The following is a 25691-nucleotide window of genomic DNA, read 5'->3' on the forward strand; positions in this document are numbered from 1 at the left end:
TTTATGACATTGGGAGTCATTCTACCACTTCCCTGGTCCTTCCCTCCCCAGGATGAAAGGGGCTGGAAGGAGGAAGCTAGAGCTGGTGGGCAGGAAGGAAGACCAGGAAATAGGGGCAGTCATTATTCTTATCCCTTTTTATTCGACATCAATCCCCGTCCCCAAAGCATTTTGTCAATGGAGGGTTTGGTTCTATTTCAAAATGGTGAAAAAAGCAAGTCATGTAATTCAATAATATTTTATTTTCAACAGCATAAAAGAAATTCAATATTGAACCTTCGGAGTAAGAAGAAAGTTGAACCTATTTACAACAAAGCCAGAGGAGAAAGAGGGAAGGGCTGTCGCCAGATCCAAATCTTCCATGCTGTCCTGTTTCTGTAGTGAATTAACACGTGAACTGGTGACATAAATAACTTCTCAGAAACATCTTTAAAAACTGCAATCGTTGTAGGTTCCCAACTAGCTGTCTACAGTAACTAAACCCATAGGCTTTGGAAAAATACGATTCACAGCAGTGTGAGCATATCAATAGCTTTTGTCACGTTTCCTAGCAGCGTGAAGTTCCTCCCCCTTTCCCACTATCACAGTACACAGAGAGACAAGTTCCTTCAACACTCGTAAAATTCTTTTATTGTCTACTGTGAAAGTCCCTGTGCATTTAAGCCCTGGTGGTCAGACATCCACAAGCCTGTGAGTCGGTTAGAATTCCCTTCCAGTGGTCTCTCGCCAACCCAACAACCAGGTAGGGGTTCTATCAAAAGTGAAAGTGAATTCTTAATAAGATCTGAACTTCCCCTTGAGGTGCTGCCCTTTGGTTACTACAGGTCCAACACTCCAAAATTTCAAAAAGTTCTGAAAACAAAGTTTTTTCATAAGTAGGAGGCACACTGATTTGGCAGCAAAACCTGATACTTATGGGCTACCTGGAGTCTTTATTTTGTGCGGATATTCTACATTTTGTGGCAGAAATATTAAGGTGTTGATTTATAGGGTGCTGCTCCAGTCTCTATCAATGGAGATCCACAACATACAGTATGTGCAACATATTATCTTTCTAAAATCCACAAAAATCAGAATTTGAAGGAAATATTTGTCCCGCAGGGTTTAATGTAAGGAGCTGTGGACGTACAGTAGCCTGAACGTATGTCCAAGTTTCATTGGTGCCAAGAAAGTTTTGCAGAGCCCATGTACCAGTTTCTTCAGTCTTTCAGGGAAAAGAAAATGTCTGGAACATTCTGTATCCCAGTGATGGAAGGCTAAGCTTTGTTAATAAAATCCTCCAGATCGTCCTTATAGGAATTTTCTTTGTGAAAGACTGTATTCCTGCCAAAAACCCTAGATAGTTTGACAAATGATGAATACATATTTTTTCTCTAAGGTGATTCCTTTTCATTAAAAGTATTGTCTTTTAAGGGGGTGGGAGGGAAAGAAGAACAAACAAACAAACAAAAAATTGGAAAAAAGGCCTATTAGTGTGAATACCAGCAGCTTCCTATTAACAATTTATGGTATTTAGAAAATGATTCTCAGTTGCAGAGTTTACAGAGAAGTAGGGTGGGACTTAACCTGGGAACCTGGGCTCTGTCACTTAAGGAGAACAGAACTTGCCAAAGAAAATGATGTTTCGAGTTTTGTTGTGCCTGATGATGTAAATAAAGGGGTGGTCAGCATTGAATTCATCCTTGTGTTGCAGGATTCGTGATCCTGGCACCTCTATGGAATCCCCACCTTCTTCAGTTATTTCTAAGCACACTCTGTGAATGACATTTGAGAGGGCCACTCCCTTGGTCTCTGACATTCCAGAGAAATCAGATGCATTCTCATTAAAGATGTTTTTCAGCCCTAGGTTTTCCAGACTAGCCTTGGGATCAATCATCTTTTCCACCTTAAATTTTGGAATGGAGAGTTTGACTTTAGCATTGGCCATGGTGCTGGGATTGGTCCACTGCAATAGCGTCTCTGAGTTGAGTTGTTTTTCAACCTGAAGGACAAAAAGGAGAGGAAATTGTTTTTTTTTATTTCCAATTGTAAAAGATCCTCCTTGACTAAAAGCATAAAATGTCATTGTGAGCCCTATTTGGAAGCAGTACAGATGGTTCATCAAAGATGGAATCAGCCCTGCAGTTTTGGCATGTGACTAGGTTCTCTTAAAAATGGTCCACCCACGTAGAGCTACCATATGACCCAACAATCCCACTCCTAGGCATATATCCAGAGAAAACCATAATTCAACAAAGATACATGCACCCCAATGTTCATAGTAGCACTATTTACAATAGCCAGGACATGGAAGCAACCTAAATGTCCACCAATAGAAGAATGGATAAAGAAGATGTGGTACATATATACAACAGAATATTACTCAGCCATAAAGAAGAATGAAATAATGCCACTTGCAGCAACATGGATGGACCTGGAGATTGACATACTGAGTAAAGTAAGTCAGACAGAGAAAGATAAATATTATATGGTATCACTTATATGTGGAATCTAAAAAAAATGGTACAAATCAACTTATTTACAAAACAGAAATAGAGTCACAGATGTAGAAAACAAACTTATGGTTGCCACGGGGGAAAGCAGGGAATCAGGGGGAGGGATAAATTGGGAGATTGGGATTGACATATACACACTACTATATATATAATAGATAACTAATAAGAACCTACTATATAGCACAGGGAACTCTACTCAATACTCTGTAATGACCTATATGGGAAAAGAATCTAAAAAAGTGTGGGTATATCTATATGTATAACTGATTCACTTTGTTGTACAGCAGAAACGAACAAAACATTGTAAATCAACTATACTCCAATAAAAATTAATTAAAAATAAAAATGGTCTACCCAGCTACCTAGCATTGGTCTCCTCCGCTCACTCCACGACAATGGTCCCTTTGTTCTGAAATTTATGAGGGCATTTCTTTTAACTATAGAGTAGCTCTATAGAAATGAATGCATGGATTATGATGTTGCATGGATAATAGTGAAATAAATATAAAACTAGAAAAGTTTTTATGCATAATATTTATTGAATGCTTATTTTAATTTCTCTACTAGGAAATCTAGAATATTCGTGCCCTAGACATGGTATCAAATTTCATAACTCAAATTAAAGCTAAAGTTACTCTTTTTTAAAATGAGAATTTGAACTGTCTAGGATCATCCTTTAAGATCATGGGTGATGAATGCATCTATTTCAGTTGGCTATTTTTAAAATGAGAGATATGCAATGACACATAAAATGATTTAGTCATAAAATTCTTCATTGAGCAAATCTTAAATTGCTCCTTGCCCTTACAGTCTCCCCACTGGCTAGAGGAGAAATACACGTACAACAGACAATGATACTACCTTGACTATTACTACATGGGGCAATTCTGCACTGAAGTCACTCGTGTGAAACCTATAAAAATCAGGGAGATGACAAGGTCACAAGCTGGTCACAAGTTTTTTTAATGGGAGAGGGAACCATTGGATTCTCTTGCTAAGCTATGATAAGTATTTTTTCACGGATACTGTTTTATTTAAGACAAATTATCAAGACCAAAAGATTGTCATAGGTAACTAGAATTTTCGAGCCAAAAAGTATAGTCTCTTGGCCATTTACTACCTGAGAGTGAGAAGACAGAAGAAAATTCATCCATAAGTCAAAAGTCATTAAGAAGAAAAAATAAACTTTTTCCTCCATTGTATGGGTCAAATTGTGTCCGCCCCCGCTCCCCGCCAAAATTCATGTATTGAAGTCCTAACCCACAGTGCCTTGGAATATGACTTCATTTGGAAATAGGGTCCTTGTAGGTGTAATTAGTTAAGGTGAGGTCATTAGGCCCTAACCTAATATGACTGGCGTCCTTTTTATAAGAAAGGAAATTCCGGACACAGATACAGACACACACTCACACAGGGAGAATGCCTTGGAAGATGAAGGCAGAGATTGAAGTGATGTGTCTACAACCAAGGAAAGCCAAAGATTGCCAGCAAATCTCCAGAAGCTAGGATGGACAGATTCTCCCTCACAGCCCTCTGAAGAAACCAACCTGCAGATACCTTGATCTTGGACTTTTAGCTTCCAAAAATGTGGGACATTAAATTTCTGTCGTTTAAACCACCCAGTTTGTGATACTTTGTTATGGCAGCCCTAGTAAACTAAGACGACTGTATCCTTGAATATACCTTCTGAGACTCAAAAGATCATCTTCTTTCGTTCTGTACTTTAATTTTAAAAAAAAAAAATGGTGTGAGGGTATTTTAAGGAAGTAAAGTGTGAGACAGCTGAATAATGGCTGCAAGAAGAAAATGAGACTAAGGCGTGAAGTGCAGTAAAAAAGAGAGAGAGGAGTGAACGGAAGAATGAAGATGGGAATTATGATTCAGTTAATAAAGTGATGGATAAAACATAGAATCAAAGTAGCAGGTAGGATGGGGACCAAGTTAGACTGTCCCCTGGAAAGTCAGGGAGTAACTGAGTTGTGACCGGAAATAAAGCAGGTGAATCCTGGGTTGGTCAAAGAACCCCTCCTTCTTCCTGGCAGAGGGTGGCCCAGGTAGAGGGAGCCAGGAAGCCCGGAGGGCAGGACTGAGGGAGAACAACGGGTCTTGGGGCTGCAGGGGGCTGACAGAACAGAGGGGAAGCTAGAAAGTCATTCCCAGGCAGGTGAAACCTCTACTGTCAGTTAAGCCTTGTGTCTCTACCTGTATAAAAGCATAATAAAACCTTGTATACGTGTGTGCATTAAAAGAACTTTTCAAAAACCCATAGAATGTGCGACACAAAGCGCAAGCCCCAAAGTCAACTGTGGACTTGAGTGAATGTGTCAATTGTAACACATGCACCACACTAACGCAAGATGCTACCAGTAGGGGCTCTAGCCTGGAGTTAAGAGCACAGATTCCAACTTCCTGGGCTCACCTTCCGATTCTACACACCACCCACGAGTTCGTGACCCTGGACCAGCTACCCACCCTCTGTGCCTCCGGCCCCTCGTTGGTAAACGTGAGTACGGTAATATTATAGTTTCTAACTCCTGGGACTGCGGTGAGAATTAGATGAGCCAGTGCGCATGGGGAACTTACAGCTCCTGGCACGTTATAAGTACCAAATAAATATTAGCTGTTCTAACATTGAGGCGAAAGGCCCCCAAAGAACCGTGAAACCCTTAGAGACCACTGAGCAAGTGAATCGTTAAGGCAAGGCTGCCGCAGCCCCACAAGCACCGCCCGAGCAGCAGCTTGGCTCCGCTGCGCCTGCGCGCTGGACGCCCGCCTCCCTCCTCACCTGTTCCAGGCCCGTGGACCCATGCTCCACATCCTTGGGTAGTAGGATTATCATGCTGAGGTGCTTGTTTTGAAAGGGAAGCTCTATGAGCTTACAGTTGATACCGTCGACGTTGCCCATACAGAACGTGGCCTCCAGGTGCATCATTTGCACTGGTTTGGTGTCCGTCTAAAAAAGGAGAAGAAATTTGCTGTGCTTGTTTTTCTCACACACACCCACACACCCCTCTATACACACACATACTCATAAATTCGTTCCTGATATAGTTTCACATCATTATGGCTTAAAGAGGCAGGCAGGTAATCCACACCATCAGAGACTGTCCTGTCAAGAGTTTATGACTACCTTTGAAAAGTTATTCATGTGCTTCATAATTACAGGAACTATCCATAATATAATACTGTATTTGCATATATAAAACATTAAAAATAAGACAGGATGACTGGAAATACAGGCAAACTTTAACTTAGCCTTTATAGATGCCTATAATTACAAGATCTTTAAACCATTCCTGGTAGAGCTCACTTGAAAGTAAATTCCAGTGCAAACCCACGTATCCATTTATGTAGCTTTTCCTTATACAATGCCTAATATGGAAAAGTTAACGTATAGCAGAACAAAAACCATGCTTGTTTTGTTCTCCGTCCGCCTTCGGTTTTAGTCACCCCTCCCTCGGTCCCCTCTTCCTGCTCTGATCTGATTAGAGAGAAGAACCTTGGTTTTAGTCTCAAATGTGACATAAACATACTCTGTGACCTTCAGCAAGTCACTTAACCTCTCTGGGCCTCAGTTTCCTTGTCAGTGGAATGAGGGGATTGGAAATTTCAGAATGAAGGTTCCCTCTGGAGAGGAAGCAAGGAGATGGAGGGGTGGTGGGGCTACACAGGACAGTGCAATTCTTGCTATATTTTTTCTTTAAAATATCTGAAATAAGGCAAAATATAAAGATTTTACAAAGGTGGTTGTTGGTACATTGGTGTTTGTTATACTATTCTCTATAATTTTCTGTATGCTTGAAATATTTCATGATTTTAAAAATTAAGAATGATAACAAACAAAATTATCTCTAAGTCTCTTCCAGCTCCTATCACTCAGGCCTTTCCCTCCAGGCAGCATCCCAGGACTTTTCTTCTCCTCTATGTCCCCATTAATATCTGACCTCGTGTCTCTGCTACAGAGGTGACTCATTTTCTGAAGAAAAATTAATTCATACTAAGGAGTAAAAGACTGATAGTAATTTAGTGCAATTTATTGTCTTGGTTTATACCTCCCATGGGATATTTGCCTGTTAACCGAACCTCTTTGGGGGGAAATTTCAAACATTGTATCAGGTCTGCAGGAATAATATTACAGTAAAGCTTTTATCCGGGATCTTCAAACAGTAAACTGAACCTTACCCAACACTATCTTCAAGCAAAGCTAGACTTTACTTATTTTATTTTTTGTACATACCTGTATTTTAACACTTGTCACTATGTTAGAAAATGTATGTATGTGCCATCCCCCACCCCAACTAGCCTACAGTCAAAGCAGAAACCATTTCTTATTATCTCGGTATGTCCCAGCACACAGTAATTGCTCACTAAATATTTGGTTGATAAATAATTGAAGACTTTGACTCTATGTAAAACCAGAAACAAAATTATGATTTTAAAATAAACATACTACTTTTTAAATTAACTGGTAATTCTTCCATGTATTTCCCTCAAAGAAGTATAGATTTGTCTAAAAATCTCCATCAGGTTAGATTACTAATAGTTTCTGAATTCACAGAAGCTGTGACCACCAAAAACGGTCATCTATTTCATTTATCAGCACTGACTATGGATACAATAATCCCATTTTCTAAAACATAAATTAAGATGTATCTTCTGAAAACAGGACTAAGTAACGACCATCCCAGAAAATATTCAATACAGTGTGTGTGGGGGGGGGGGGGGATGTGGGTGTGTGCGCACGCACGTGACTGTGTGTGTCCACATTGTCAGGATAGGTACTGTACTAAACTTTTTTTTTTTAATTTATTTTTGGCCACGTTGGGTCTTTGTTGCTGCGTGCGGGCTTTCTCTAGTTGCGGCGAGCGGGGGCTACTCTTCCTTGCGGTGCATCTCATTGCGGTGGCTTCTCTTGTTGCGGAGCACAGGCTCTAGGCGCGTGGGCTTCAGTAGTTGTGGCACGCGGGCTCAGTAGTTGTGGCACACGGGCTCTAGAGCGCAGGCTCAGTAGTTGTGGTGCATGGGCTTAGTTGCTCTGCGGCATGTGGGATCTTCCTGGACCAGGGCTCGAACCCGTGTCCCCTGCATTGGCAGGTGGATTCTTAACTACTGCGCCACCAGGGAAGCCCTGTACTAAACTTTTAATAATATAACTTCATCAATTTAGTCTAACCCTTAAAAGAGACACCAAAGGATATGAGAAAAGATTTAGTAATATCACCCCAAAAGTTCAGGAGCTGACAAAAGCAATTCAAAGGAAACAAAGGAAAAGTAAGAGCGCCTGCATTCAAAAGCAGGGTATATCCCCACGCAGCCTTGAATAGTGTTTTATTTTTTTGTTTGGTGAACCGCTGAGAGATCAATGGCATTTTAAATCCTTATTAATTCTCTTCCTAGAGTCTGAGTCTCCAGGACGTGATACGACCTAGCTTTATGATTTAACGACAAGGATAAAGGAATTGCACACATTCTTCCTCCCTTTATAAAAGACACCCATTAACATTTTCTTAAATGTAAAAGCCGCAGATCTGAGGGTGGTCATAATGATGTTCTGGGCTGGCCCTGCAGCCGGTATGAGAAGCACCATGTTTCACGTTTCACTTAAACATTCTCAAGGCCCCTTTGCCAGCACTTCCCAGGGAGGAGAGCCAACCCTAACCGCTCTGGAGGGGACACTCCGTGTGAGGGTCACTGGGGCCAACACTTGGTCCCCGCTCACAGCACAGGCTATGTACAGTCACATTCAACTTTAGCTCCAAATAAAAGGCAACACTAAGAAAGTCAAGAAGCCGTGTTTAAAACTCAGGGACCCATATGTGAAAAATACGGAGTCTAAAGAAGTAATTGTTTGGTGCCTGGTGTCTGAGACAGAGCCCTGTGTGCAGGGTCAGTCCTGGCCCTCGCAGGCAGCAATGAGAAGACCACTGTAATCTGGGAAGCCAAATGGAGGCAGAGCAAGTAGATGGGGACCTGGCTCCCTCCCTAGGACCACGGAGGTTTTGAGTAGGTAAGGAGATTACTGTCCTGTCCCAGTGAAAACGGCCCATGGATCCTGCACAGGAACCCATGGTGGTCCCAAAAGCCAAAAAGGTTTTGTTTGCTATTGGCTGTTTAATCAAACTGATCCTTACAGATCGGTCATTCATTCAACAAACATTTGCTGAGCACCTACTAATGTATCAAGGACTGGGCCAGGAATTATAGAAACTGAGATGGGCAAAACATTATCCCTGCCCTTAAAAGTCCATGCACTGGTAAGAGATCTAGATAAGTGAATAAATAATTAGATTTCAGTGTGGAAAACACAGCTGGGGCAGGGGATTTGGGAGGGGAGGGTGTGGCCTATGAATACAAACGCTGTGGGTACAAACAATAAGACATGGAAACCAGTCCAGCTAATTCAGGTATAGACTGTATCTTGAAGGTCTTTTCTTCCTGGGTTCTAGCACTACGAAAGTACAATGATAATATTTGGCAAAAACAAAAGTGATTAATGCTAAGTACTCTAGGTGCTGGGAGAGACCTGAAAATTAGAATTGATGCATAAGAGTTACAGGGTAAATAAGCTTCCTTCCGAGATTGTGCTGACTGACGCACAGTTCTGAGTCTGCATCCTTAACACAAGCCAGATCTCATCAAATGAGACCAAATCACACCATCATATAGATTCCTGGGGTTTCCTAGGTCCTCTAACGAAATGGGTCAGTTTTCCAGTCTCAGTTCTTTGGTTTAGTTTATGGAGGAGGCACTTTACTTATTTATATGAATTATTTTTGGCATGGGATATGGCTTCATTATTCACTCAGTAGTATTCATGAGACTTCCCTGCGATACAGGTTGTTATCGTAATTCTTCCCCATAATGAGTCCCAGCACTGCAGACGAGTAAGCTATGCTTTTTCCTTCACAGCCAATGAGTACCTCAAAGCAGCTTTTAAATTAAAATATCAGAACCATTTACTTCACTATTAACAGGTGAGAAATGAGATCACAGAGGAGCTCATTAACCTGGAACAAGATTCCCAAATGGTCAATGTTTCATGATGATCCAAAGGCCTCTAATGTTGGGATTTGGTTTGTTTCTTTTCTTTTCCTTTCCTACTAATGGTCCCAAACATCTGTAGTTGTTTTCTGGTTGGTGATTTAGCTTTACCCACTGTGTTAGAAGCTCTATAAACTCTCACTCAGATCAGACCCTGAGGACATTCTGGAAAAAGAGTGAGAGTCTCTGGCTTATGGTTCTTTTTCTACACTTAAACAGTCCCTGCCCCTCCCCGCTGTTGTCTAAGGAAAAGCACACTACCTCCTGTGCCTTAATTTTCCTCATTGGAGTGAATTCCTAGGGTCCCTCGTGTTGCTATAATTTTTCAGATCTATAGTTGGGATCCTTTGACTGCAACACGCAGCCCACATACCTTACTGATTCTGAAAGGACATTCTTTGGTTTCTGATTCAGGAAATTTCTTCATCCACTTTCCAACAAAGTAGGCAGCATTAACCACAAGGATTTTGGTCTGGTCTGTTACACTGTTGTCAGCTAAAATGTTCTCAAAGCGGCCTGCAAACAATGTTAGGAAACCACAAAATTGCACGAGGTTATGCTTCCAAACCACCTCTGATGTCCCCATGCAAATCCACTGACTGGGCATTTAACCCTGGCTAGAGCCGCGCCATGTACAGCCTGGTAGCCCAGACCATCTCATTTAAGAAGGACCCCTTTTTCTCCTTGCATCTTGCCTCAACCAGACTTTCCAAAGAGACCTGGCGAGCAGAGTGAGGGGGAGAAGGGAGGGGGAAAAAGACGGAAGAGGAGCAAGAAGAAAAGCACAAGCTACCCCTGTGGAACGCCCATGCTGTCCAAGGCCATGTGCTAGACATGCACATGCACGGTACCATGCATTGCTCCCCACTTTACAGATGAGGAAGCTGAGACTCCAGGTTAAGTCCCTCGCCCAAGATGATGCATGAGCAAGGGTGAATTCAGGATTCAAAGCCAGGTCTTTGTGACTCCAGAGCCTGTGCTCAGGAAAGAAAATGCAAGAAAGCTTACTTTCCACCGGGCCCTGTGCTTGGAACTGTCACGTGTCTTATCTCACTTCCCTCATGATGATCCTGTAGGGCAAAGGTCATTATCCCCATCTCATAGTTGAGGCCGTGGAGGCTCAGAGAGGCCAAGTGGCTTTCCCGGTTCACTCAGCTGCCAAGCACGTCTGAAGACACCAGGTCAGTGCTCCCCTCTTTACCCCACAGCTCACTGCCCCCTCCCCAAATCACACTGTTCTGTTTGCATCCTGGTCAGCTGTAATTACCACCATAAACTCCGTAACAATTGTAATGACCGTAGTGCTCAAATCCCCAACAGCCAAAACAGTTAGGTGGTGATAAACCCTTAATAAAATTAAGTCCTCGCCTTTGAATAGCATTGACTTTTTTGCTAAGGATATTTCATTTACCTAATCTCTCAGATCTTCATACCACTGCTCAGGCCCAGTTCCTGAGCCTGTGACTAGGTGTGAAGGGCCCTGCACTGGTTTCATGCTCTGCTGTCGCCATCTTAAAATTCCTAATGCGGTTTTTAATATAAAGGGCCCTGTGTTTCCATTTTGTACTGGGACCCACAAACGATGTAATCTGTCCTGTCAGTGCTATATGCTGGGTCGAATACGTAAGAGCATCACTGAAGAAGTGGGGAGCTAGCAAGTGCTGGCTAACTTCAACCTCGAGCTTCTGGTTTCAAATTCAGAAGTCTTTTCACTAAACTACGTTCTCCAGTAAAAAACTCAAATTTATGAAGATTTTTAAAGAGAGTCCCTTGGAGAGAAAATGCAATGCATTAACAATTGTAAAAGCAAAACTGGGGAGCTTCCCTAGCAGTCCAGTGGTTAAGACTCCGAGCTTCCACTGCAGGGGGCACGGGTTCGATCCCTGGTCAGGGAAATAAGATCCCGCATGCCATGTGGGCGGCCAAAAAAAAAAAAAGCAAAACCGTCACACAGCAATTTAAATGGGAGCTGCCTTTCACGTATACATTTTAAAATTGTGCCTAACCTGGTATTAGTTAGACCAGATTTTTCTTTACATATGAAGCCAAATAAAATTCATTTCATTAATAAATATATATCGATGTACACATTTGTGTGTGCATATGTATCTATGGCTACCATATATTATTTTGGCTATCATATATTATTTGTTAGCATATATGATCTAATTTAATCCTCACAACAACCAGGTGAAAGTTAAATCAGGTAATATATGCCCCATTTTACAGTTCAGTAAACTGAGGCTCCATATCCAACTACCTCAGTTAACAAGTGGCAGTGTCTGGATTTGAATCTAGGTCTTGAACGACTCCCAGACCATGTTCTTTCCACGGCCTCACCCTGCATTTATAGCGGGGGCTCCGGCATTCCTGAGTCAGTGCGGCAAGAGGGCCGCCCTGGCATTCTCACAGGGAGTGTATCTCTCCTGCCGCAGCAGTATGTCCCTCCCCAGACTTCGGTGACTGCAGTGGCACCTGAAAAATCCAGTTTGCTCTTTCACAGTGAGGTGCTGTGTCCCAATAGCTGCCTCCCTATACAAATACTGTACAAATACGTCCCTTGGGAAGGGGGACATGAACACTGATTTGCACCCAAACTCATCTTAGCTCCAATTCCTTTCTAGCAAGGAGCGCACCTCACAGAGAGTTTTAATGGAGGGAGGAGTCGGGAAAGGGAGAGGCCTGAGGGAAGCGCTGAGCAAGAGGCAGGGCCAGGTGGAAGCTGCAGAAGAGACCCCGGGCCCCGGGGCTATCAGAGGGCCAAGGGTAAGGAGAGTTGTGAGACCTGGGACAAGCTTCCACCATGGTTTGTTTGGTTCTGTTTTTTCTGCATGTGTATTTGATTATCTAAGACCTTTTGTCTTTTTTTTCCTTGACAAAGTTGTAGAATTTTTGAGCCAAAAGTGGCCTCAGGGATCATCAAGCTATAGTCCAAGCCCTTCATTTCCAGATTGAAAAACCAGCCTCGGAACTGGCCCAGAGCCGTACTTTGTTAGAGGCACATCCAAGCCTCCAGAAGGGCATGTGGCAGCCCATTTTAGCAGACTAAACCTGAAGTACTCAGAATTTCTGCCAACTGATGATATGATGCAGGAAATGCCCAGAAATCCAAGTGGTTGAAATGGCTTGATGGGCAAGAATTTAGCTTGTATACCAAAAACATTCAAGGAATCCTCCAGATGTTCAATCTTATACTTAGCAGATTCATGAGATGATATGGTCTGTTTATTTAGTGATTTATAGCAGAATAAGTAAAGGATACTTGCCATCTGTGAGTTCCTTAACTGAGTTGTTGATCTGACCTTTTGTTTCTTCCAATTTATCTTTGAAATCAACAGTTTCCATTTCATTTGCATAGGGTCTCTTGGTAGACCTGATGAACTCCTGAAAAACATCCAGTTCATAAAATCACAAAGCCCTTAAAGTCTGTAGTTAAACCATTATGTTTGTACACAATTCTAGCACAGGACTTTTAAATCTCTATTACTATGGATACTCCTTCAAAATCTGTAACACTATATAAATTGAAACATTATGTAAAAATCAATGAATTTTCTTTGTATTGTTTCATTTGTTCAATTCTAAGACAATATCAATTATTAAATGCCTCCATCAATTTAGCATCAGTTTTGGGGGAGAAAAGAAACATTATGCTACATGCACACAACAATTATAATATGAATTTCAATTTCAGAAACATTAAAATGTACATACAGATAAAATGTAAATTTATATATGTATGTCTTAGAATGGAAGAAATGTACAGAAAAGAGAACTCTGTGAGAAGAAAAATCTTATCCACACTGAAATAAATAAATATTCTAAAGATGCTTGCTACTCAAAGTGTGGTCCAAGGACCAAGACCTGCAGCATCACCTGGGACCTTGTTAAAATGCAGAATCTCAAGCCCCACCCCAGAATCAGAATCTGAATTTTTAACAAGATTCCCAGGTGATTCATCTGCATGTTAAAGTTTGAAACACAGTGCTGTAAGGAACAGAGCAGTTCTTCTAATTATAATGCTTGTTAAAAATGCAAAACCTGGGACTTCCCTGGTGGCACAGTGGTTAAGAATCTGCCTGCCAATGCGGGGGACACGGGTTCGAGCCCTGGTCCAGGAAGATCCCACATGCCTTGGAGCAAATAAGCCTGTGCGCCACAACTACTGAGCTTGTGCTCAAGAGCCCGCGAGCCACAACTACTGAGCCTACATGCCACAACTACTGAAGCCCGCGCGCCTAGAGCCCGTGCTCCACAACAAGAGAAGTCACTGCAATGAGAAGCCCATGCACCGCAACAAAGAGCAACCCCCGCTCGCCGCAACTAGAGAAGCCCGCGCGCAGCAACGAAGACCCAACGCAGCCAAAAGAAATAAATTAAATAAATAATTTTTTAAAAAAAAGAAAAGGCATTAAAAAAAAAAAAGGAAAACCCTAAATCCGGTCCCTGGTGATCTTGATTCTAGTGAACCAAGGCCAGGAATTTGCACTTCTAACACCCAGGTAGTTCTGATACAGGTGGCCCTCCTCAGACCACACTTGTTTGTACTATTACTAGTAAAATTATAGATGACATACAACCAACAGGAACAATGGAAACAGCCTTTTAAAAAATCCCTTGCAACTCCCGGTTTGAAATAATTCAAAATGTTGAGTGGAAAGTCAACCAAACTAAACACAGCTTGATTAAATGTCATGTCACTTCACTTCCTAAGCACAGGACTCCTTGGATTTTTTTCAGAACAACTACAGGCTTGCCCAGTTTGATTCTGTCCATTGCAACCCAACTTTGGGACTGAGTGTTACCATTTACTGACAGAGCTAAGAACATTCCAGACACTCAGCAAGATGAAGGGCCTCCACCATCTTCACTGCCAGCAACAAAATGCATTAAGCATCACTAAGGACCACCTAGGGAGTTTTTAAATTCTTTCCATGCCCAGGCCTCAACCCACATCTCAGTATTTCTTTAATTCCCCAGGTGATTGTTGGAAGAAGAATGGCTGTGTATATGTGTCTTTAAGCAGTAAGAATAAACTCACAACATCTAATGACTTATGTCCTCAAAAGATCCCCACCAGAAAAACAAATACCTATTGCTGAAAGTAGTAAAACTATGGCAAAATATTTAACTGGTAGTCTACCTTTTAGATTTGGAAAGCTTGAAATTCTGACCATCCAAACACAAATTGAATCAACTCGATATTACTACAGTAGAGAATGAACATCTATGCAGCCGAGGATGTTGGCTATGTGTTTCAAATACATATTTTTTAAAGTATTATGATATACTCTGGATCAAATTTAAGAATATATATGTGTTCTTTATATGATTCCTTCAAGAAATAGCTGAAATTACCACCTCTACCTTGTATAGATACCCACCTGAACAGCCTCATAAAACAAACAAAACCAGTTTATGACCGATGAAAACTTTTAATTCATACAGTTAGGATTTTTCTCACTGATTTTGAGAAATATCAGGAGAACATTGTGTGCATGAACAAATAAGGTAAAGAACTTAAAATGCTGTCCCAGGCTATATGCCCTGCTGTTCAAGAACAAAGATGTTTAAATCATGAGCTGTCTTGCATCTATAGAGACATTTATTAGAGAGTAATAATCCCATTCTCCATTTCTTTCAGTGAGGAAGCTAAGAGGAAGGGTGGGATCTGTGAATGTTTTAGAGGGAAAAGGAAACTCACAGCTTCTCTATATTTTAAGTTAAAATATGTGACTGCAATTGATTCCCTCTAGATTCAACCTCTCCGTTAGGACTAATTTGTTTTAAATAAATCGTAAATGAGCATCCTAGGAATGATTTTCACTGACAAAAAGTTGTTGGTCTAACCATGAGAACGTGTCACCCCTGATAAACAGTTGAATCTTGCTAATTGCTCTGAACCACTTACCGTGGAAAGATTCAGAGATTTGTCTACATAGAGCCGTTTGATTAGTTTCAGGGAATAAAAGGAACTAAGTTTGTTGACATCCGATGTTACTGTTTGAAATCCAAAGAGCACATCTTTGACATTTTCGAAATGCAGGACCTGTGAAGAGAAAAAAATCCATTATCTGTGAAGCACTGCCTCTTCCCACTGCAGTGGACACATGGTCATGGTCAACCTCCTCGGGGTTGGTCTTGAGTATCTCCTGGCTCTGTTGTTCCCAGAAGCAAGGCTTCTCAACCATAGCACTGCTGACAGTTCAGACTGGATAATTCTGTTTGGGGACCGGCGGGGGCGGGCGCTGTCCTGGGCATCACTGACCTCCTAGGTGTCAGTAGCACTCCTTCTTCCATTTGTGACAACACAAATGTATCCAGACATTGTCCAATGTCTGGGAGAGGGGTGAGGGAGGGGAGGGGCAAATTGTTCCCAGTTGAGAAACACTGCCATAAAGATACACTTCTCTTGATTTAACTATAAGGAAATTTAGCCCTTTCTTCAAAGTGATGCCTCCATGTTCTTTTCCAAACTTGGAAAAGAAGGAAGCTGGGTTATAATTTCTATCCAATTTAGAGATAAGAAGAGAGAAATTAATACCGAGAGACAATCATTAGGCAGGTATCAGATTCCAGGATAGAGGTGTCCCTAGCCAGAGCCTATCCAGTCCCTTTAGTTGCTCTAACAAGCGCCAAATGGGCTGATATGTCATTTATGGTAGGCAGCTGCCATACCATCGATGGGCTACAGTTAGGTAGCCTTTGCATCCCACCCTGTACCTACTAGAAATGTCATCTTGCCCAACTCTTCAGAACTGTACTTTCCCCTCTGTAAAATGAACTGAGAACACCTACTCTTCTGAGAAGCTATGAGGATTACAGATATTATATGTTAAGACACCTAAAATATCGTATGGATTCAAAATGTTAATAAGTATTCTTATAGTAATACTCTAAGCCACTTAAAACTAGGATGCTATCTTCTGTAAGACCTAAATCCTTTTATTTTTTTCCTAACTTTTCTTTTGTTTCAACCAATAGCTCAGCATCTCCTCTGCTCCATGGTGCCCAGAACATGATGTCAGGATAAGGTGATTTTCTCCTCACTCCTAACTCATAAGAACCATGCCCTGATGCCACACCTCAGGTGATCACTAAATGGGCACATTGCACCATCGAGTCACACAACCTCCGTAGTGCAGGGTCAAATTGGCTGGTCCGAGGCTGTACATAACCCTCATGCCTAATGACAGGCAAAAAGACCAGAAAATTAAAGAACCCACGTAACCACTGTGGGGAAACAATCGCATGTACTGAAAAGACCTTTGTTGTTATTACTGAGGAACAGACCCACTACCAGGAAGTCCTCTTTTCTATCTCTTCTCTAGTGGGAGATGAGAAATGAGGAGTGAGAGATGGGGTAGGGATTGTGGGGTGGAGTTGAAAGAGGAGGACAGATGAAAAGGTGCAGCTCCTCTTCCCACAAAGGAAGCTTCCTTCTCAAGTCCCACTCAGTTTCAAGCGTAAATTTGCCATCCTGACACAAATAACATTTTGTGGGTCATATTTTCTGGGGGTTTATAGATAAAAGATGTTCCCTTTTTAAATGCTTATGAGCTCATGAAAAGAGAGATTCTGTTGAACTGGAACGATCAATGGAAGAATAATAATGGAACGGAATTAGAAGGGTTTTCACTTATTATCTAAAGGTAAATGGCGAGGATTGGCGGGTAGGGGGTAAGAGGCTGAGCTGCTCGAAATGGGAAGGAGGTCAAAAGGTACAAACTTCCAGTTATAAAATAAGTCATGGGGATATAATGTACAGCATAGTGACTATAATTAATAATCCCGTATATTTGCAAGTTGCTAGGAGAGTAGATCTTAAAAGTTCTCATCATAAAAAAAAAATTTTTTTTGTAACTGTGTATGGTGACAGACATTAACCAGACTTACTGTGGTGATCATTTTGCAAAATATACAAATATTGATCATTATAGTGTACACCTGAAACTAATATAATGGTACATGTCAATCATACCTCAATTTTTTTTAAATAATAAAAGTAAATAAGGACTTAAAATGTAACAGTATAGAAAATCATCTCATTTGAAGGTCTAAGAACTTTACAAAGATAGTAAACCATAGCCAAAAAGGGATTCTTAAAAATTTTTTATTTATATGTGTACACATATATATACATACTCCTATATACGTGTGCGTGCATGCGCATGTGTGTGTGTGTGTGTGTAAAACATCATCTTAGCCCATTCTTCTCAAATGGGATATTCAAATCCCAGGGAGTATTCTAAAACATAAGTACGCACAATCCATCTTCTTATTTATCCATGTTACTTAAAGGTAGATAATTTCAAACATTATTTCTGTATTGAAATAAACATGGATATATTCTATCTATCCAATAAGGATATAGAATAGGGTAGAATATATTATAGAGTAGAATATAGTTCAGGCTGCATTTTAATATAAAGGATGATGCTGTAAATAAATTTCGTGCGTAAGACGGGGCTGTAGATTTACACTCTTTCTGGTCAGGATATTTGCAGTGGAACATTTAACAAACATCATCTTGATTGATGCTTACAACATAATGGGTAGAAAGATGTCAGGTGACTTGCCAAAGGCCACTTGTTAGTGGAAAACTCGTGATTGCCTAGCAGATCCCCGCGTTCTCCACAACAACATAGTACCTGTTCTAAACATGGGTTGCAGGACAGATAAATGAGCTTTCACATTTAAAAATAGATTAAGAGAGTGCTGGAAATGGCAAAACACTTATTCCTGAGCAATTCTGACCACAGAGCCTCATTCCTTTTTCCCCAGGCACCACCTGTGTGTTCTTATAACTTTGCTTCCACTCAAAGCAGAAACAAGGCATGGGGCTTACCTGTCCAATTTCGTTTGCTGTGTCACCTTTGGCGCCCACTTGAACAAGTGACAGAGAGGTGGAGAGACAGATTGGAGAGAAGAGGACATTGCCCGCTGGCTCCTTTTCACACAGTTGTTTGAACAGGTCAACTGCAAAAGCCGAATTTGCCAGTCGCAGGGCATCCATTGTGGGCCTAGAACAAAGGACAAGAGTGAGGTTATTTCTAAATCATCCTTGAAGTGTTCTCAACTGCATTTTGCCAACGCAATAAGAATTCTCGTCAAACAAAGTCATGGTCTTGGGTAGAAGAGAGGAAGGATGGAACTTTCAGTAAATGCAAATTTAAAAGCCAGTGGTAAAGAAACTCCTGCACAAATGTCCTAAGATCTGAACACCCAACATGTGAGGTCCTCTGTGTGTACAGCTCTGCCCGGAATCTCCAAATTCGAGCCCACTTGGCTACAATGGCCTCTGCACGTGGTCAGAACAATGGACAGCACTGATCAAAATCAGTTGGTTTTATTTATCCATATTGTTTCAATTAGGATTTAGGTTAAAGCATACAAAATTGAATTTTTTGTAGATCAAAAATAGTCAAATCACAGCAGTTTTGTGTGATTCAAGTTAATATTTAGTAAGTGTTATGGGCTGCATTGTGTCCCCCCAACCCCCGCCCCCGCCCAAAAGGTAGGTTGAAGTCCCACCTCTGGGTAACTGTGAATGTGATCCTATTTGGAAATAGGATCTTTGCAGATTGAATCAAGTAGAGGTCATCAGGGTGGCCCTAACCCAATATGACTGGTGTCTGTTTAAGAACAGGGGAAAAGACACAAAGACAGACATGCAGAGGGAAGATGATGTGAAGACACAAGGGAGAACACCATATGGCGACAGAGGTAGAGATTATTGGAGCAATGCTTCTACAAGCCAAGCACACCAAAGTTCACTGGCAACACCAGAAGCAAGAGAAAGGCACGGAACAGATTCTCCCCTAGAGCGTGCCGAGAAAGCAAGGCCCTGACAGCACCTTAATTTCAGAATTCTGGCCTCCAGAACTGTGGGAGTATAAATCTCCACTGTTTTAAGCCACCCAATTTGTGGTACTTTGTTACAGCAGCCCTACAAGATTAATAAAGTAAGTAATGCCTTAGTAGGGCACCCGGCACATAGCAATATTTAATAAATAATAGCTATTATTGTTTTTGTTGTTAGTACATTATCTACTATGTGGAAGACACTACGAAAAGTATTATAAGGATCACCTGAGTACCCCCTCCCTTTCTCTGAGTTTTCCACCTCTTTGGGCAGATATGTATACAAATAAGCAGAATGCCATGCCATGTGAACAGTGGAACAAGTAACATGGGAGCTAAAGAAAAGAGAGGGCAGCTTCATCTAAAAATACAGGGCCGGGTAAAGTGGAAATAGCAGCAGTGAGCCTCTGGTCTTGTGTGAGAACTCTCGTTCTCATTACCCCTAGAAGACGTGACACTGAAGGTCGTCAGGCAGGATGTGCTCCCCGGTGCCAGACAAAGCATCACCACTCAAGACAGAGGGCTTCCCTCAATCGGAACTCAAGGATGTGTTAAAGTCGAATGCATGAATAGGATCTCAATTTTGCACCTTATACCTGAACAGAAATTCAAAATGCAAAGACGTGAGAATAAGATCAAGGAATGGGCCCTTGATCTTCAAATAGTTCTTTGGAATTCTCCCTTTTATGGGACATGTGGCTTGTGTGTAGGATGGAATCAAAAAGATTATAATATATCTTGGAATCTGTAAATACAAGCTCATTAGCAAAAAAAAAAAAAAAAAAAAAAAGTTTTGTTGAGCCGTTCATGCTCACTGGTCATCTCCAACGGCTGCTTCCTCCTTTGTCCAAAAAGTACAGCTAAGTGAACTCAGTGTTCTCACTACGCACCTACAATAAGGTAACCTGAAGTCAGGGCAGGCATCTTACATTTCTTTAAGGCCTACTACCTTATGCTCTCTCATCTGGGGAGAGCTGGGGGCCATGAGATGAGAGTGAACTCTCAGGGGAAGCAGACCGGCATGAGGAAGGCAGAGGGCAATGAGACAGAAACAGAAGCATGTGTCCACCACAGGGAAATTAAAAGAAACTTCCTAAAAGTCTGTTTGGGAATCCCAAACGGACTTTCAGGACAAGAAAACTGGCTTTCTCCAGCAGCAAGTTTAACACTGATAATGCTGAGTTCATCTATGACTAAAATTCAACAGGAGCTATTTCTCTACCAAATAGAAAAGCCTAAATGAGGTATTTCTTCACCAAATAGAGAAACCTAAACCCAAACCCCTGCGAACTTCTCAAAGCTTCAACAACTCAAGGCCTAACCACACCAATGATAGTATGAAAACATACCAACTATGTTTTAACAAGCCCAAGTAGTTCTTCCCAGCCCATATTTCCAACCACCCAGGAGGAGAAATTAGAATAATTTTGCATCATTTATAACAAACTTTGAAGTTTGATGTCTTTTGTGTTTTTAAGGCCTTGGAGTCATCTGCTGAGGGAGTTTGACGGCAGACACCTAAAAGTAGATCCCAGAAGTGGATCAAAGTGTAAGGAAATGCCGTTTTGTTCCACTGAAGTATTATTCCTTCATTCATTATAGCATTTTGCAATGCGTTTCATCTAAATGGCTCTATGTGAATACAAGATCATGGTGGCTTTAAGTACAGTTACATATATATTACATATTATATATTATATGTAATATATATATATATATACATACATATTATATATTACACAATATAATTAACACTTAGTTGCAATTCAAGGCTTAGATTCAGTCCCTGTTGGAGAATGTAAGTCAGGGCACACCTAACATCTGAGGTGTCTATAGGGGTAAATGATCACCAACTATGTAATCAATCAAATATTGCCTGGTAAATCTAATCAGTTGCTTGGTGATTAGTGGCAAGTGACCTAAAAACACTGTAAAGCTGATTTGGTCTGAGATAGTTCAAGGGATGATTTTGGCCACAGCCAACTACCACCTCACTGTGGTGCAAGATGAAGCATTTAAACAAATCTCAGCAACTTTAGCAATACACACCCAGGAAAATGGGTCAGGTTCCTATGCAGACCATTTTGCACGAGCAAATGCTATAAAAATTGTGGGTACAAGAGTAAAGATTAGCAATTCCTGCGTAGTAAATTTACATATCTAATGACCTGTTCAGGGTGCTAAAATCGCTGCAGATTCTTTTCATTGTATTATTCCATTGTTACAGAGATAACTTCTCTCATTTTCATGAAAATCTTCTAATGATTAGAACAAGTAAGGAGAATTTCATTTACAGCATCAACATAGAAAACACCACATCTTTTATTGACTTAAATGTTTAAAAGCCACTTTTAATCAGGGAAACGTGAAATGAAAGTTTAAGTAGTAATAAACAAACAACAAAGAAATGCAACAAACAAACAACAAGAAGTTGTAAGAGTTTAATTGTAAAGTTGCCTGTTTTGTTTTTATTGTTTGCAATACATCCTAAAGCCATAAACCTTTAAAGGGGGACAAGAACTTGGATGGATGTAGTCTGGCCCCATCTCTTCAGTTTACGGGTGTGGAAAGGGAGGCACACAGAGACGAAGTGATTCTCCCAGGCCACCCGCTCGGGGAGTGAGAGTGGTCAAACCAGACCTGGCACTCACTCTTCTACGTTCCAGCCTGGTAGCTCCTGACCACACGTATCACCTTCCTTCTTGGTAATTGTGTCTTTGCTGGCATTTGTTCTCTCAGGAGTCTTTCGAGTTCCAAAAATCCTACGTGTCCTGGATTGCCCCTTTAGAGATACCAAGATACCGTACATGTTTTCTTCTTTTTTTTTTCTTACATGTTTTCTTTTTTTTAAATCAACACAAAACCTTTTTTTTCCTGATTTTCCAACTGGCAGAAACTCATGTTGTCTTTCCACTCTCTGTGTTGCAAACTATCAATCTTATATTGCTTTCATTTAATAAGTATTAACTGAGTACCTAATAATGCGTGTCAGGCACCTGATCTAGACATGAACAAATCAAAGGTGAACATAGCATGGTTCCTGCCTCCGAAGAGCTGTCACCTAGTGGCATGATATGTGCTGAAGGTGTGATGGGTGTTTTGACGGGGGCACAAGTTATCATGCAGCCCTTAGGGGAGACAGCGCACTCATACTAGAAATCTCAGTGAGCTCTCCTCAGAGACAGTGACATCAAATAAGTCGCACTACAGGTGCGTCCTAAAGAATAAGGAGGAGTTAGCCATGCAAAAATGTGTGCCAGAGAACTGCTAGTTCAGAGACAGCAAGCAGTCCCCAGATGAATGCAGACATGTGCACTGGGGTGTGAGGAGGCGTGGGGAGGTCAATTCTCTCGACTCACAGGTGCTCACTGGCCCCTGCATCAAGATTTTCTAATGTTTTCTAATGCATCTAAGCCAATATTCCCCAAACTTTTCATCTGTAGACCATTTGGTGGAAACAATCCTTAGGCAATACCTTTGCCTATTACAACAACTACAATGGAATGTCTAAAAATACAGTCTGTGCTGTTCACTTTCTAACCTCACAAGGAAAAAAGTCAGAGGCAGATCAAGAAAACAGGAGATCCTGCAGCTTCTGCCATGTGAAAGAATAGCATGAGGATTAATGAGGTGATGAAATGAGTAAATGTACATGAAAAGTGCTTTGTCAGCGGGAAAGGACAATGTGGCTCTTAGTAATAAGGTCAACTGCTTAATTTCCAATGGCAGGGGAGCCTCTGCTTTGCTCAGATATTCTGAGCCATCATATCTGCTCCCATCTGGTTGGAAGCCTGATCTTGACCGCTGAGCCATCCCACCGCTGCCTAAAACAGTAAAACAGGGCCAGACTCACCATGCCAGGATGACCAAGATTGCTGAGACTTCATACCTTCAAAGTGAACCCACAACCCACAGGGACTGAAGTGGCAGAATTCAGGTGCTAAGAAGCAAAGATATAAACCCGCTGACTCACACGTAGAGAATTCTTTCTTCAGACAAGCTTCCATCTCTCCACCCATCCAGGAACCCACCAAACACCTGCATATGTTGGTGGGGACTGAGGTTTTGACGCACCCAATTCTATTCAAAACCTCTTCAGTAATGTAGGGGTGACAAAGCTGTTAAGAAAATTCATGGTGACCTGGGAAAGTCCAGGAGCCGTGAGTCTGAAGACTTGGATTCCACTTCATCCCGCCCGATATAAGCCAGGGGACTTTGGACGCCCCTTCTCCTCCGTGAGCCTCCCCTCCTCCTCCACAAAATGGGGGGTGGGGGAGATGTGAGCCGAAGGACGTATAAGACCCCTCAGCTCTGTGAATCTGAGCCTCATCTGATTACGAGCCCACAGAACAGCCTGGCCTGTTAAATTGCTCTTTAGGGTGACACGCTTAAAGAAAGCCATCAAAACAGTAGCTTCTATGAGGAAGAAACTATGAGCCAACCTATTCGAAAAGTCGTCCAAGAACACACATTTGAAATCTGTAATTTGCTTCAAGTATCTCGAAGCCCAGGAAGAGGGAGGGAGGATACTTCCTGCCTGGAAGAACGCAGTTGCAAGTAAATGGACACCCACTGGATGCTTTAAAATGCCAGAAAGAACAGCAGTTCTGAAGTCTGAATCTCAGCCCACAGCGCCAGCCCAAGCAGGTGAGCCCGACACTCCTGCGCGTCTCCCCTTTCTTCAGGTTTGGGGCACCGCACCCTTTCCGAAACCAGCTCCGCAAAACTCACTCTGAGTTCCAAGGTAGGGCTGGAAACGTCCTCGGAAATACTCTCTCCTCCGCGAATCACTGTGGGGCCCTCCCAACACCAAAACCTCCCGGCCATGCTGTTTCTTCATGCTCTTGCCTTGTGCTTTTAAGTGATTTTGCTCCCTACACGGCATGCCTGGTTCCCAAAGGGCTGGGCGCTGGAAATGCTGCCCATGTAGGGGGCGACAGGCGTACTGAAGCTGACAGCCTACTCTTGAAAATAAGCCATTCTGCCCACTGTGTTCACCATCTCAAAGAACTATTTTCTTTTAAGACTTGCCAAAAAGAGGGAAATCACCACCTTGCTACTTGCACTTTGCTTACCTGAAGTTACAGCGATCGCACGGCCAGGGAAAAGGAAAACCGGATGCGGTAGGACCTCGATGTGGGGCAGAGGCAGGCTGCTTGCTCACCTGAACGCCGACCGGGGCCACGCCCACTGTGACCACGCCCTCCCTCCCCTCCCTCCGTCCCTCCCACTTCTGCCCTGGCCCTTACTCATGCCTCTTGGCAGCTTGTCCGTGATTGGAAAAAATGATTCACGCTGAAGTTGCTGTTGTCTGCACAGCTTCTAAAGGCCTGCAACATGCTCAGGCAGGACAGGGCTGTCGGCGGATCGTGCCTTAGGCTGAATACACGCATACATACAGAAGGGCAACCCTAGTAGCCCACTGTGGGACCGGAAGGTGAAATATTATATAAAATAGAAGGAATATGTGATGGTCGTAATAATTCGTACTTTTCAAGTATGGTGGTGCCACAGAAAGCACCCTCACCTCCATGGCTCATTCTGCTAGACGCCGAAGAGGTAGCTAGATACCTATTAAACAGAAAGGTGATCACAAAAGAAAGTAAAGAATATATAAATTAAATACATTATACTTAGCAGAATATGTAATACCAAATTGATGGGACAAATTGTTGATGGGGTTCCCAATAAAATATTGTGATTAGGATTACCCAGCTTTAGGGACTTCCCTGGCGGTCCAGTGGTTAAGACTTTGCCTTCCAATGCAGGGGGTGCAGGTTCTACCCCTGGTTGGGGAGCTAAGATCCCACATGCCTCTCGGCCAAAAAACCGAAACATAAAACAGAAACAATATTCAATAAAAACTAAACAAATTTGTTGTTAATAAATTAAAGACTTTAAAAATGGTCCACATCAAAACAAACAAACAAAAAAAGCCTTTGAAAAATAAAGGATTATTTTCCCCTGGAATCTCTTTGCGAAGTCTGCTGTTTGCATATTCCAGAGTCTTCCTGCCTTCCTGCAGCTCCTTCTTTCGGTGGGAACTCCTCCCTTCCTACCGAATCTGTTCTCCAGAAAAGGACCTGAAACTGAGCCAATTACTTATCTGCTGTGCTGATTTAATATTCCCTGTTGTTCATTTCCCACATTGTCTCATAATAATCTATTTTATTGTACGATCTCCTCTATCTCGCTATGAGAATCTTGAAGGTAAGGACCAAGCCTCATTCATTTTTGTAATGCCAACACTTGGTATGGTCTTGATAGACAATGTGCAGTCAATTAATGCTT

The 25691-nt window shown here is 41.8% G+C and overlaps 1 protein-coding gene across 3 annotated transcripts; it reads right to left on the reverse strand.

Moving 5' to 3' along the window:
* Positions 1 to 224: 224 nt before the first annotated feature.
* On the reverse strand, positions 225 to 24620 carry SERPINB5 (serpin family B member 5). 3 transcript variants are annotated; one of them, XM_082416927.1, is made up of 7 exons: positions 24476 to 24620; positions 18385 to 18559; positions 15448 to 15585; positions 12803 to 12920; positions 9910 to 10052; positions 5281 to 5448; positions 225 to 1981 (listed from the first exon to the last, which is right to left on the reverse strand). In XM_082416927.1, exons 2-7 carry the CDS (start codon positions 18550 to 18552, stop codon positions 1589 to 1591), a joined length of 1128 nt encoding a protein of 375 aa, XP_082273053.1. In that variant the 5' UTR covers positions 18553 to 18559; positions 24476 to 24620; the 3' UTR covers positions 225 to 1588. The 3 variants fall into 3 exon arrangements, with proteins under 3 accessions (XP_082273053.1, XP_082273054.1, XP_082273055.1); XM_082416928.1 differs by lacking the exon at positions 24476 to 24620 and adding an exon at positions 24249 to 24437; XM_082416929.1 differs by lacking the exon at positions 5281 to 5448.
* Between the last annotated feature and the right edge of the window lie 1071 nt (positions 24621 to 25691).

Source organism: Balaenoptera physalus (genome assembly GCF_965194825.1).
Source record: "Balaenoptera physalus genome assembly, chromosome: 12".
Classification (NCBI taxonomy): domain Eukaryota; kingdom Metazoa; phylum Chordata; class Mammalia; order Artiodactyla; family Balaenopteridae; genus Balaenoptera; species Balaenoptera physalus.

Coding starts and splice junctions, on each gene's coding strand:
- SERPINB5 (XM_082416927.1), bottom strand. CDS start 18,552: ATGGATGCCCTGCGACTGGCAAATTCGGCTTTTGCAGTTGACCTGTTC. Junction 10,053..12,802: donor AGTTAAGGAACTCACAGATG/GCAAGTATCCTT, acceptor CATTGTTTGCAG/GCCGCTTTGAGAACATTTTA. Junction 5,449..9,909: donor GTCCTTTCAGAATCAGTAAG/GTATGTGGGCTG, acceptor CTCCTTTTTTAG/ACGGACACCAAACCAGTGCA.